At 40.0% G+C, this 12,185-nt stretch overlaps 1 protein-coding gene across 3 annotated transcripts in view; it reads left to right on the top strand.

Annotated features, from left to right (window-relative positions):
- CMC2 (C-X9-C motif containing 2) overlaps nucleotides 1-11,252 on the top strand; it is a 32,652-nt gene extending 21,400 nt beyond the window's left edge. For all 3 annotated transcript variants that reach the window (XM_007994171.3, XM_007994173.3, XM_073015595.1), the window contains 2 exons: nucleotides 5,315-5,386; nucleotides 10,871-11,252. In XM_007994171.3, coding sequence (XP_007992362.1) covers nucleotides 5,315-5,386; nucleotides 10,871-10,957 — 159 coding nt within the window. In that variant the 3' untranslated portion in view covers nucleotides 10,958-11,252. The remainder of the gene's footprint in view (nucleotides 1-5,314; nucleotides 5,387-10,870) is intronic.
- Nucleotides 11,253-12,185: the final 933 nt, after the last annotated feature.

Below are 12,185 nucleotides of genomic sequence, written 5' to 3'. Positions count from 1 at the left end.
TCTGGTATCTTGTGGTAGCGTCTGTTTCAGAGCTGACTCTTGAAAGAATACTGCTTTCTTCTTTCAGTTTGGGTTCTACCCTCACTAGGGTCACAGAACTACCAAGATCACTAATGACTGCCCTGCTGCCAAATTTGGTGAATGTTTTCAGTAGTTACTCATTCTTCTCCCAACAGCATTTGATTCCCTCTCAAAACACTCTTCCACAGGCTTCTACCATAACTTTCTCTTCCCTGGTTTTCCTTAAGTTTCTTTGGCCACTCTTCAGGCTACTCCAGGCCACACCTTCCTGCAAAAAATCATTCATTTTCCTGGTTTCAGTAACTCTCAAATCTGTATCTCTGGCTCAGATTTCCTCTGAGTTCCAGGTCTGTTTATCTCAGCTAGACAGTGGACTTAAGTGTTCCACCAGTAAACTCAACATGTCCAGATACAAATTTATCTTATCTCTTTTTAAAACCTCTACTGTCATTCTTAGCTGAAAGCCAGTGTCATCTTTAATTCCTCCATCTGCCTCACCTCTTCCTGTGAGTCTTTACCAGGTGCTGTTCTCTGCCGAATCTCTCTTGAACCATTGTTCTTCTTTGCCAGGGCCACTGCCATAGTCTGTGCCAACACTTTTATTGGGGCCACCTGTAAAGGACTTCTATCTGGTCTTCTGGTGGTTTTGTTTTCTTTTTTGTCTAAATCAGTTTTCCACCCTGGATGTAGAGTGATGTTTCAAAAATAAGTTTAATCATTGTTACCTTTTTTTTTTTTTTTTCCCCGCGGTGGAGTCTTACTCTGTCGCCCAGGCTGGAGTACAGTGGTGGGATCTCAGCTCACTGCAGCTGTTAGGAATCTGCATTTTATTTATTTATTTTATTTTCGATGCAGGGTTTCACTCTGTCACCCAGGCTGGAGTGTAGTGGCGCGATCTCGGCTCACGTACAACCTCTGTCTTCCAGGTTCAAGCGATTCTCCTGCCTCAGCCTCCCAAGTAGCTGGGATTACAGGTGCCCGCCATTACGCCCAGCTAATTTTTGTATTTTTAGTAGAGACGGGGTTTCACCATGTTGGCCTAAGCTGGCCTCAAACTCCTAACCTCAGGTGATCCGCCCAAAGTGCTGGGATTACAGGCATGAGCCACTGTGCCTGGCTCATTGTCACCTTTTAAATAGATCCTTTTGACTATAGAATGCATTATAAATGTCTTGCCTTGTGTTTCAAGTTCTTAATGAAACTCATCCTTAAGTAGCTGTTAGTCTTCACCACTCTCCCACAGCTCCTTCCCTCTCATTGCTGTGGTAGTTTTTTTTTTTTTGCAGGTACATGGGAGAATGGTATTTCTGTCTTCCAAGCCTTGATTTTTGTACTTGCTTTTTCCTTTGCTGAACTTAGTGCATTCCTTCTGGCTCCACTTACTGTTTTCTAAACCAGGTTTTATCATCCATCAGGTTTTCTTCAGCTTAGTTGGTCATTTCCTTTTCCCTTTCCTGGCCTAGATTCTCCTGGTGCAGTCACTCTGTTTGAGTAGCATCATACACAATGCCTTTCTGCTTCGTGGCAGTTCTCACACTTTTTGGTCTCAGGATTCCTTTACACTTTTTTAACATTATTGAGGACTCTTGGGAGCTATTGTTTATGTGGGTGATACGTACATTATTTATTGGATTAGAAATGAAAACTGAGAAATTAAAAAAAATATTTTAAAGTTACAATGATAAATTATAATTTTACATGGTCAGATGACATATTAGCATAGTTATTTTTCACAAAAATCTTATTTTTCAAACCAGAACAAAGCAAAAAGAATGCCATCGCTTTTCATTTTTTAAATGTCTGAATTAATAAAATATACCTGAATTCTCATGTCTGCCTCTACATTCAATCTGTTGTAATGTTAGACTTCATGTAGCCTCGGGAAAACTCCACTATACCCTTGTGAGAGGATGAAAATGAAGACAACAAATGTTTTTGTGTTATTGAGAAGGTAGTTTTGACCTTGTACATTCCCTGCAAAGGTCTCAGGAACCCCTGGGTGTCTCTGGACTACACTTTGAGAACCACTGCTTTATGGCAATCACTTCTTATTTGTCTTTTTCCCTCTGACTATGTACTGTGAGAGTAGGGCCCAGATCCACCTTGCTCACATCTGCATCCCTGGTGCCTGGGACATTGTTCTTTATGTAAAAGGTTTGCAGATATCTATTGATTCACTTATTCAATCAATTGCTCGGTTGGTTTGGTTCTCAAGAAATTGACACCAGGCACTAGAGACTTACTCTATATAAGTTTGAGAAACTTGTAGCCTGCGGGAATTTCTTCTACCAATTTCTCTGAGGCATTTGGGTCTGATATTTTTCATGTTAACATCACAAGAGTATAATTCTCATTTTACCTTAGGTAAAAGGAAGCATATAAATTAGTTTTTGCCATGGATTTTTGAATTAAGATGTACATGTATGGAATGATATGAATAAATGTCAACTATGAAATATTGTCTTACATTAGAAAACTGTGCTTGACTAGAAGGGGTGAAAATGCATTGTCATGTTTATTGTCAAGGAAGTAGTATAGGAAAAATACACAGGAAATACTTATTCTTTGGGAATGATAGAGGAAAGAAAAAAGTAAAATAAAAATTAAGTACAGAAAGTTTTTTAAATGAAAAAATTTATTCTGGAAAGGTCATTAGGTAACAAACAGGAGACTTTAGTCTATCTTAAATGCTTCTTGGAAAAACTGACCACTTATTCAGTGTGGACTTGAAACGTACATTTAAAATGGTGGTGAAGCAGGAAAAAAAGAAATAGCATGAGGCATAGCTTATTAATTATGTGTTATCTGGTTTCCATGAAAGTCTTAATTAGAACGAAAAGGAAAAGATGTGCTTATTATTACAACTACCAAGTTCAGCATATATGACCTGTCATTATAAAACAGATCACCGTGCTATCTGACCCACCCTTGAAAATCGTGAAGTGCAAACACACTAATTATGTTCCTACTGAAATTCAGGTTCTTAACTTCAGGCTTCAGCTTAACCTGCTTCAGAGAGCACTCATACTTTCTGCCACGATGATACTCACAGGACTAGAAACAGCTAGGAGATTTTATTTTTTAAATCAAACTGAACTTCAGGCAGATTTCCTTGTATTGTAAATTAGTGGCTTGTCTATATGACCTTTGTAGGGCATCTAATGATAGTGTTATGTATTTTTTTTTTTTTTTCCCCAATACGGAGTTTCACTCTTGTTGCCCAGGCTGGAATGCAATGGCACGATCTCTGCTCACCACAACCTCCACCTCCCAGTTTCAAGCAATTCTCCTGCCTCAGCTCCGGAGTAGTTGGGATTACAGGCATGTGCCACCATGCCTGGCTAATTTTGTATTTTTAGTAGAGATGGGGTTTCTCCATGTTGGTCAGGCTGGTCTCAAACTCCCGACCTGAGGTGATCTGCCTGCCTTGGCCTCCCAAAGTGCTGAGATTATAGGTGTGAGCCACCGTTTATGGCTGTGTTATGTATTTGATGTATTTTGGTGACATTTTGAATGGGGGCTAATGAGAAAAGGGCTCTGGCACTAAGCATTTAATAATAAGATAACTCTTACAGGACAGTGTTCAGTAGTGAAGTTACTCTGCCCATGGCAGTGTGGCCACACTGCAGCTTGACACCACTCCCTGTAATAGAGAATGGATTGTGCTGATTTTAACATTTCCCTTAAGAAAAGGGTGTTAGGTTATGATAAAACATTTACACTGTCTTTGTGAGGTTTTTGGTGAGTTAGTAAGTAGGCTTCCCTTTCATCAAGAAAAAGTCTTTAAATCTTTGTTTCTACTTGCAGAATGTTTATTCCTTCTTTGTAAGAAAAACCAGGATAATTTGTTCATTTGTGTACAGTTGATCCTTGAACAGCTTGGAAGTTCGGGGCACTAACCACCATGCAGTTGAAAGTTCACATATAACTTTTTGACTACCCAAAAACTTGACCGAGAGTTTCCTGTTGTCTGGAAGCCTTACTGACAGCATAAATAGTTGATTAACACATGTTTTGTATGTTATATGTATAATTTATTGTGTTCATACAATAAAGTAAGTTAGAGAAAAGAAAATCATAAGGAAGAGAAAATACATTTATAGTATGGTATTGTATTTATTAATATGTAAGTTTACATCATCTGTTTACAAGATGATGTATGTCAGTCTGAAATGGTAGGCAACCCCAGCTGCAGACCTCAATCTACAGTACATTTCAAGTAGTTCAGCTTTTTCCTGTAATGTCATTACTTTTCTCTGCTTCTTAGGAGCACTTCCAGCATTACTAGTGGCGCTTCATATGGGTCCCACGGTGTTATTCAAGGTTTATGGTTATTGCAGTAAACATGACTTGCTTCCTGTGTATGTTATTGGTATCACAGGGTGTTTTAAGTGCATAATTGTATTGCTTGAGCCCACTGTAATAGCAATAGGAGGTGACTTCAAAATTATTACGGTAGTACAGTATATATATTGCAGTTAATTTTATGTAGTTGTGATTTGATACATCTTTACATTTGCTTACATTTCTCTCAACTTTGAATGGCGCTATATATGTTCTGTGTGTGTGTTAGTTTTGATAAATTTTAACGTTTTAAAATTTATATATGTTTTATGGTAGTAAATGACAAAATAGTATTTACGTTTTGTTTTTTTTTTTTTCCTAAGACGGAGTTTCACTCTGTCGCTCAGGGTGGAGTGCAGTGGCGCAATCTCGGCTCACTGCATCCTCCGCCTCCCGGGTTTAAGCAGTTCTCTGCCTCAGCTTCCCCGAATAGCTGGGATCACAGGCGCCCACCAACACGCCCAGCTAATTTTTTGTGTACTTTTAGTAGAGACAGGGTTTCACCATCTTGGCCAGGCTGATCTTGACGCCTGATCTCGTGATCTACCCACCTGTCTTGGCCTCCCAACGTGCTGGGATTACAGTCATGAGCCACCGTGCCCCGCCGGTATTTACATGTTTTACGCATTTATGCTGTACTTTTTGTTATTTCTTTTTTTGGTATTTCTAGGCTATGGTGGTTCATCTGCGAGTTTTTTTAAATTGTTACAAATGTTCAAGAATGTTTTCAATATATTTATTGAAAAAAATCCACGTGTAAGTGGACTCACGCAGTTCAAATCCATGTTGTTCAAGGGCCAACTGTGCTTCATACTTGTGATTTAACTATTACTTGTTTATTAACAAAGTGACACTATAAACTAATTTCTGTAGGAGTATTTAAATTGTATGTGCCCTAAACCTTGGCATATTATGGGATGAAATATTTTACTCCTTTTCTTCCTTTTAGCACAACATTCTGAAATTTTTTGGTTATTGTAACGATTTTGATCGGGACGTGAGAAAATGCCTGAGAAATGAGGTAAGAAAAGTGTCAAAGGATGGATATAGTTGAACGATAGAACATATTTGAATATTGTATGTTACTGCCATTATTGAATTTTTCCCAAATTTTTGTGTAATGGAGAAAATTGACTTTACATGTATGTGACCTTCGTCTGTTTAAGGGAAGAAATGAAAGCTTTTCTGGGGACAGTTTTAGAACATAGCTTTTTGGCCATGAGCACAAATGAGGAAAACAGCTTCCTTGTAATGATTACTGTAGGTCATTTGAATGAATTTAATGGTTTAGGAAGTTGTATCTCTGGCCGGCAGAAAGACTTATATCAGTCACCTATTAGCTGATAGGCAGGTAATTAAAACTCTCTGGGCCTCAATTTCTGTATATAAATTGAGGAGGCTAGAATTAGGCTCTTTTCAGCTTTAACATTTTGAATTTCTTTGTAGTTATGCTTTGTGTAAGCCATAGGGATCTGATTTGACTTGTTTGGGAACACTCATCTCCTGAACTTAGGGCACGACTTGGACTTGGGCAAATAGCCACCGTACACAGTTCATTGTCTTTTTCCAGGCGCTGCCAGATAAGCAGAGTGCATTTTAAACCTTTGAAAAGAAATTTGATTCAATTTGTTTTGTACATCAGATTTTTTGTGTCCAGAACTTTTTAAAATATACGATGGCTAAAATTTTGCATCTCAGATATCATTTTTGTCATTTTTGAACTTTTTTTTTTTTTTTTTTTGCCTCAGATTGAAAAGTTTAAGTATAATATTTGAAGTTGTCCAGCATCTTTCTTTTGATTTTGTTTTCTGCTCAGGCTGATTTTCCCTTCCTGGATTCCCTTTTCAGTGTGACACTCACCTTTACTGTTTGAAGAACTGTTTGGAGTTCTGACTGAAGAGTGATAGTTTGTTTCTTTTTTTCTTTTGAGACCGGATCTCTCTCTGTCGCCTAAGCTGGAGTGCAGTAGGGTGATCATAACTCACGGAAGCCTCAAACTCAAGTGATCCTCCCACCTCAGCTTTCGGAGTAGCTAGGACCACAGGTACATGCCACCCTGTAGGGTGATCATAGCTCACTGAAGCCTCAAGCTCACGTGATCCTCCCACCTCAACCTCCTGAGTAGCTAGGACTACAGGTGCGTATCACCGTGCCTGGTTAAGGTTTTACACATTTTTTTGTAGAGATGAGAGTCTTGCTGTGTTGCCCAGGCTGGTCTCAAACTCCTAACCTCAAGCAGTCCTCCTACCTTGGCCTCCCAAAGTGCTGGGACAATAGGCATGAGTCACCATACCCAGCCTTTTTAGTGTTTTTAAATGATTTATTATAAATATTTGTCCTTTATATGAAAAAACCAGTTTACATGAAAACTACACCTAGGGCAATGTTTCTGTTTTAATAGTAAGCTTATGAGCTGGCATCTGTAATCCCAGCTATTCGAGAGGCTGAGGCAGGAGGATTCCTTGAGGTGAAAAGTTTGAGGCTAACTTGGGCAACGTAGTGAGACCCTGTCTGTAAGAAATCTCTTAAAATTTAGCCAAGTGTGGTTACACATACCTGTGGTCCTAGCTACTTGGAAGGCTGAGGCAGGAGGATCACCTGAGCCCAGGAGTTCATGGCTGCAGTGAGCTATCTAGGTCACCACTGTGCTTCAGCCTGGGTGACAGAGTGAGACCCTATCTCTAAAAAATAGTATTGCCCAGGAGTGGTGGCCCATGCCTATAATCCCAGCATTCTAGGGGGCCAAGACAGGCAGATCACCTGAGGTCAGGAGTTCGAGACCAGCCTAGGAAACATGGTGAAACCCGACTCTACTAAAAATACAAAAAAATTAACCAGGCATGGTGGTGGGCACCTGTAGTCCCAGTTACTCAGGAGGCTGAGGCTGAGGCTGAGGCAGGAGAATAACTTGAGCTCGGGAGGCGGAGGTTGCGGTGAGCCCAGATCAAGTTACTGCATTCTAGCCTGGGTGACAGAGTGAGACTCTGTCTCTAGATAGATAGACAGATAAATAAATGAATGCATTCTAGCTAGCCTGGGTGACAGAATGAGACTGTCTCTAAATAAATAAATAGGTAGATAGATAGATAGCTTATGGAAAAATGTAGCTCATATTATTTTATTCGGTGTGGCTATTTGTTTTTTACATTCTTCCAGCTGTATAACGTAGCTTTTTTTGTGTTTTTAGATGTTTTCCCCCGTGGTTAAGAAATTTTGCCACTGCTTTGTCAATTAGATCTTCATATGAAACTGTCTTCTCAGCTGGCCTGAGATCTGTTAGTGACTTTTTAGTAGACTGTTGGAGATATTTTTCTTACTTTGTCTGAGTTTGTTTTCCTATATGTTTTATGTTTTCTCCTTGATTTCTTTTCTAAGTCCTCTGTGTAGTTGTATGTTATTTTATTCTCTAATTTGTAGATGTTTTTCTGTCTGCTTGCCCATCACTAATTTCTGAGTCTACACTCATGTATTTCTTCTCTACTCTTAATGCTTGCTTCAGATGCTTTCCTGCTACTCTTTGCTTCATGTGTCATCTGATTACTTCATTCCATGAAGCATTTTTTTGTTGTTTTTTTTTTTGAGACAGAATCTTGCTCTGTCGCCCAGGCTGGAGTGCAGTGACAGGATCTTGGCCCACTGCAAGCTCTGCCTCCCAGGTTCACGCCATTCTCCTGCCTCAGCCTCCCGAATAGCTGGGACTACAGGTGCCCACCACCACGCCCGGCTAATTTTTTGTATTTTTAGTAGAGACGGGGTTTTACCGTGTTAGCTAGAATGGTCTCGATCTCCTGAGCTTGTGATGTGCCCACCTCAGCTTCCCAAAGTGCTGGGATTACAGGCGTGAGCCACTGCGCCTGGCCTCCATGAAGCTTTTAAGTAGAAAAAGTATATGACCATTTCTTGTTGGGACTCTGCTATGTCACTGCTTTTATTCTTTTTTTTTTTTTTTCTTTTTTTTTTTAGGGAGATGGAGTTTTGCTGTGTTGCTCAGGATGGTCTCAGACTCCTGGGCTCAAGCAGTTCTTCCACCTTGGCCTCCCAAAGTTTTGGATTACAGGTGTGAGCCGCTGCACCTGGCCTTTTCTTCTTCTTGGAAAACAACAACAACAACAACAACAACAAAAACACTAATAATACTTTTGTGGCATCCTCTTTTGTCCATCTTAATTGTTTGGTTTGGGGTTAATTGGCCTTTTGTTCTGTCTATTGTTTCATGGAGTTTTGTGAGTAACTTCATATTCATTCTTTCCCCCCCTTTTGTTCAGGGACGATCTTGACTTCCTTTGGAGATGTCTTAACATATTTTAATGTACACTGTATTTTACTTTGCTGTGTAAGTTATTTATTGGCCTGCTACAAAGTATTCTGAAGACTTTCACTTAAGACCCTCCTCAACCTGATTGCTGGGGGCAATCCAGTAGATGTGATTAAAGGTAGATGTGAAAGCTTTTTCTCAGCAGGTATCCCTCCTTGTTTTAGAATAGTGTTTTTTGATGTTTTCCCAAACAATTTTGTGAGTGGATTGAATGCATGATAGATAAAATGAATGGCTTTGAAGGGACCTCGTGCTTCATGTGTAATTTGAAGTAGCCTTTTTTTTTTTGAGACGAAGTCTCGGTCTTGTTGCCCAGGCTAGAGTGCAATGGTGTGATCTCGGCTCACTGCAACCTCCTCCTCCTGGGTTCAAGTGATTTTCCTGCCTCAGCCTCCTGGGTAGCTGGGATTACAGGTGCGTGCCACCACGCCCGGCTAATTTTTATATTTTTAGTAGAGACAGGGTTTGATCATGTTGGCCAGGCTGGTCATGAACCCCTGACCTCAGGCCATCTGCCCATTTTGGCCTCCCAAAGTGTTGGGATTATAGGCGTGAGCCACCACACCTGGCCTGAGGTAGCCTTTTGACGAGGAAAGAATAAAAAGTTTGAAAACTACCATTCCAGAAGATATGTTAGAATCCTTCAGTCAAAACTTTTGATCTAGAAAACTTCTTAAAGATTGTCTAGCCCACCTGCTTATATTTGAAGTTACTGGCCCAGAAGAGTGAAGTAACTCAAAGTCATGAATCCCCACATTACACTATCTCGGATGGCGGGGTTCGTCCGTGATGAGCTCGGTATCACTAATCTTTAATTTCTGTGGCCTTGCTCTCCAGATCTGTGGCTCCTAGAAGATTTTGATGTGTAACTGTTCACATGTTTTCAGTTTTTTCTATTGGAATTTACTTTTACCCTTTTCCCCTTCTGCCCAGGGGAAAACACAGTCATTCACCTTTAAAGTGTGTTGGTTTGGTATATATATTATAAGCTTGTACATATATACATATAAAAACACTTTTAAGTTTCTCTGCTTTAAACGTAGGTTAACTATTTAAGAAAATCTAAGTGCCAGGCTTCATGTCTGCTGTTATTTATAACCTGCCGGCCAGATCAGAATACTAGGCCAAAAACCTCTTGAGGTGAAAACTGCATTTATATGTAGCTGATTACGAAACATAGGATTTGAGGAGTATCAGGTTTGTTAACTGTTCGTGATGAAGAAACCTTGGGAAGCTGAGCTATGTGTTTCTATATGAGTCAGTAGGATAGGTTGCTAAGAGCCAGTTACTCTTTTGAAAATGTCTAAAGAAATATACTGTGAGTTGGTCATAAGATCTAGGCCCACTATAGTCCAAGTCTGTCATTGTGACTGGAGCACTGTATTCGATTTTGGTTGTGATTTTTTTTTTTTCTTTTTTTTTTGGTAAGGGGCATTGATATTAAAGTGCTTTATAAAAAGTCAATAAAAGTCATTTTATAGGTTCGATATTAAAAGACAGAGGCTATGTTCTGTGCAGCAGTTGTAGCAACCAGCAATGTTCAGCCCAAAAGGTAGTAAGTGGGTTATCTGTAATCAAATATTTGAACATTACAGCAGACAAGAAGAAATAAAAGGTGGTAGTTTACAGGGAAGCACTTTTGGTTTAAAATGAAAAACTTTGGAACGAGTAGAATTGTCCAACAGTTAGACAAGCTACCTCTCATGGAGTTTACAGGGAAGCACTTTTGGTTTAAAATGAAAAACTCTGGAATGAGTAGAATTGACCAGCAGTTAGGCTACCTTTCAAGGAGGTGAGCCCCTCCACTAGAGGTACTCAGCAGAAGTTGGAGGACTTGTTAGACTGTGAGCCCCTGGAGAACACGGATAGAATTTGCCCGTCTTCAGTACTTATTGAATTCATATTTTGGGAGGAAATTGAGCAAACAATTGTGCACCTATTAGGATGTAGATGCCGTCCTGTATTGAATTAAGTTGTGCTGGATATGAGATATTCTCTAAGGTCACTATTTCCAATCTCAGATTTAGTTCAATAAAAGAAGAATTTTGTCAGAACAGTTTTAAAAAATTTAACCCCTGTTAACCTCAAAGAACATTTATATTTTGCAAATATTTCTAAATAATATACTGCTATAAATAGTGACATAATCTGCTGTCTCTTTTCTCCCCCCTTCTTCCTTTTATTTTTCAGTACATACAAAACAGGATCAAGAGCAGGGAGGATGGCATTGCAATGCGAAAGAAACTTTTTAATACTCCAGAGGAATCCGAAAAATAAATTGCATTTTCACTGGATGCCTTGGCTGAGAGAAGACCTAAAGACTCTGGGTTGATACCTGAAGGAATCCTATCTTATTTGGTCTCCATAATCCTTTGAATGGAAGGTGACCTGTGAGAGATTGAACTGTGGAGAAATATGAAAACCCTGGATTCTGAGTGTTTGTTGGGCAGGGCGTTTAGTACCGTCTCCCCTTTACCAGCAAACCTGACTTCACCATGTTTCTTCCCTTTGCCTACAGCCAGTTAATATCTGAGTAACTTATCTCCCTCAATAAAATAATTTATTTAAATAATTTTTTTCTCCTTTCTCTTAGAGTCTCCTGGCATTAGGGCAAATGATGCCATTAGGCTTTTTCTTTCTGACAATATGACACTGAAGAGTTCTGGGGAAATACCATCAGTGTTAACTATTTGAAAATGTTCCAACTTTATTGTTTTTAAAGAGTGATTTTCTAAATGATTAAAAAAGATTTTTTTTTTTTGAGACATAGTCTTGCTTTGCCGCCCAGGCTGGAGTACGGTGGTGCGATCTCAGTTCACTGTAACCTCCACCTCCCGGGTTCAAGTGATTCTCCTGCCTCAGCCTCCCTAGTAGCTGGGGCTACAGGCACAGGCTACCATGCCTAGCTGATTTTTGTATTTTTGGTAGAGACAGAGTTTCTCCATGTTGACCAGGCTGATCTCAAATTCCTGAGCTCAGGTGATCCACCCACTTCAGCCTCCCAGAGTGTTGGGATTACAGGTGTGAGCCACTGTACCCAGACTAAAAGATTAAATATTTACACGTAACATTGAAAAATTGCATCTGGTCAGGAATTGAGTCTTAGCAGACTTTCCTTTCCCATTTGGTTGAATGTGCCCCCTCGAGGTGCCAGTTAACCTTAGGCCAGTGTGTCTCCTCTCTGTTGAGTATAGGACTGTTCTTCCCGTGCCCAATTCTAGCAGTCATCTCACCAGTGTTCCTTCTGCCAAGTGTTTCTGAGACCTGTGACAACCTGGAAGTCAGCAGCTTCCAGCTGCAGCCACAGCAGGGGCTTGATATTCTTGTCAGGTGTCAGGGAACAGACTCAGCTGTGGGCTCCTTCTAGTGGAGTTCTGTGTATAATGTCCAGCATGAGGCCTTGTTGGTGTCGGTGTTTAATAAGTGATTTCCCCATCACAGGAGGCGTTCAAGAGGCTGGACTTTCACTCAGTACGTTGATTACAGAGCATAACAGACATTCAGT

The sequence above is a fragment of the Chlorocebus sabaeus genome, chromosome 5, assembly GCF_047675955.1.
Source record: "Chlorocebus sabaeus isolate Y175 chromosome 5, mChlSab1.0.hap1, whole genome shotgun sequence".
NCBI classification, from domain to species: domain Eukaryota; kingdom Metazoa; phylum Chordata; class Mammalia; order Primates; family Cercopithecidae; genus Chlorocebus; species Chlorocebus sabaeus.
The sequence above is the reverse complement of the archived record's forward strand: the minus strand, read 5'-3'. Positions and strand labels throughout refer to the sequence as shown.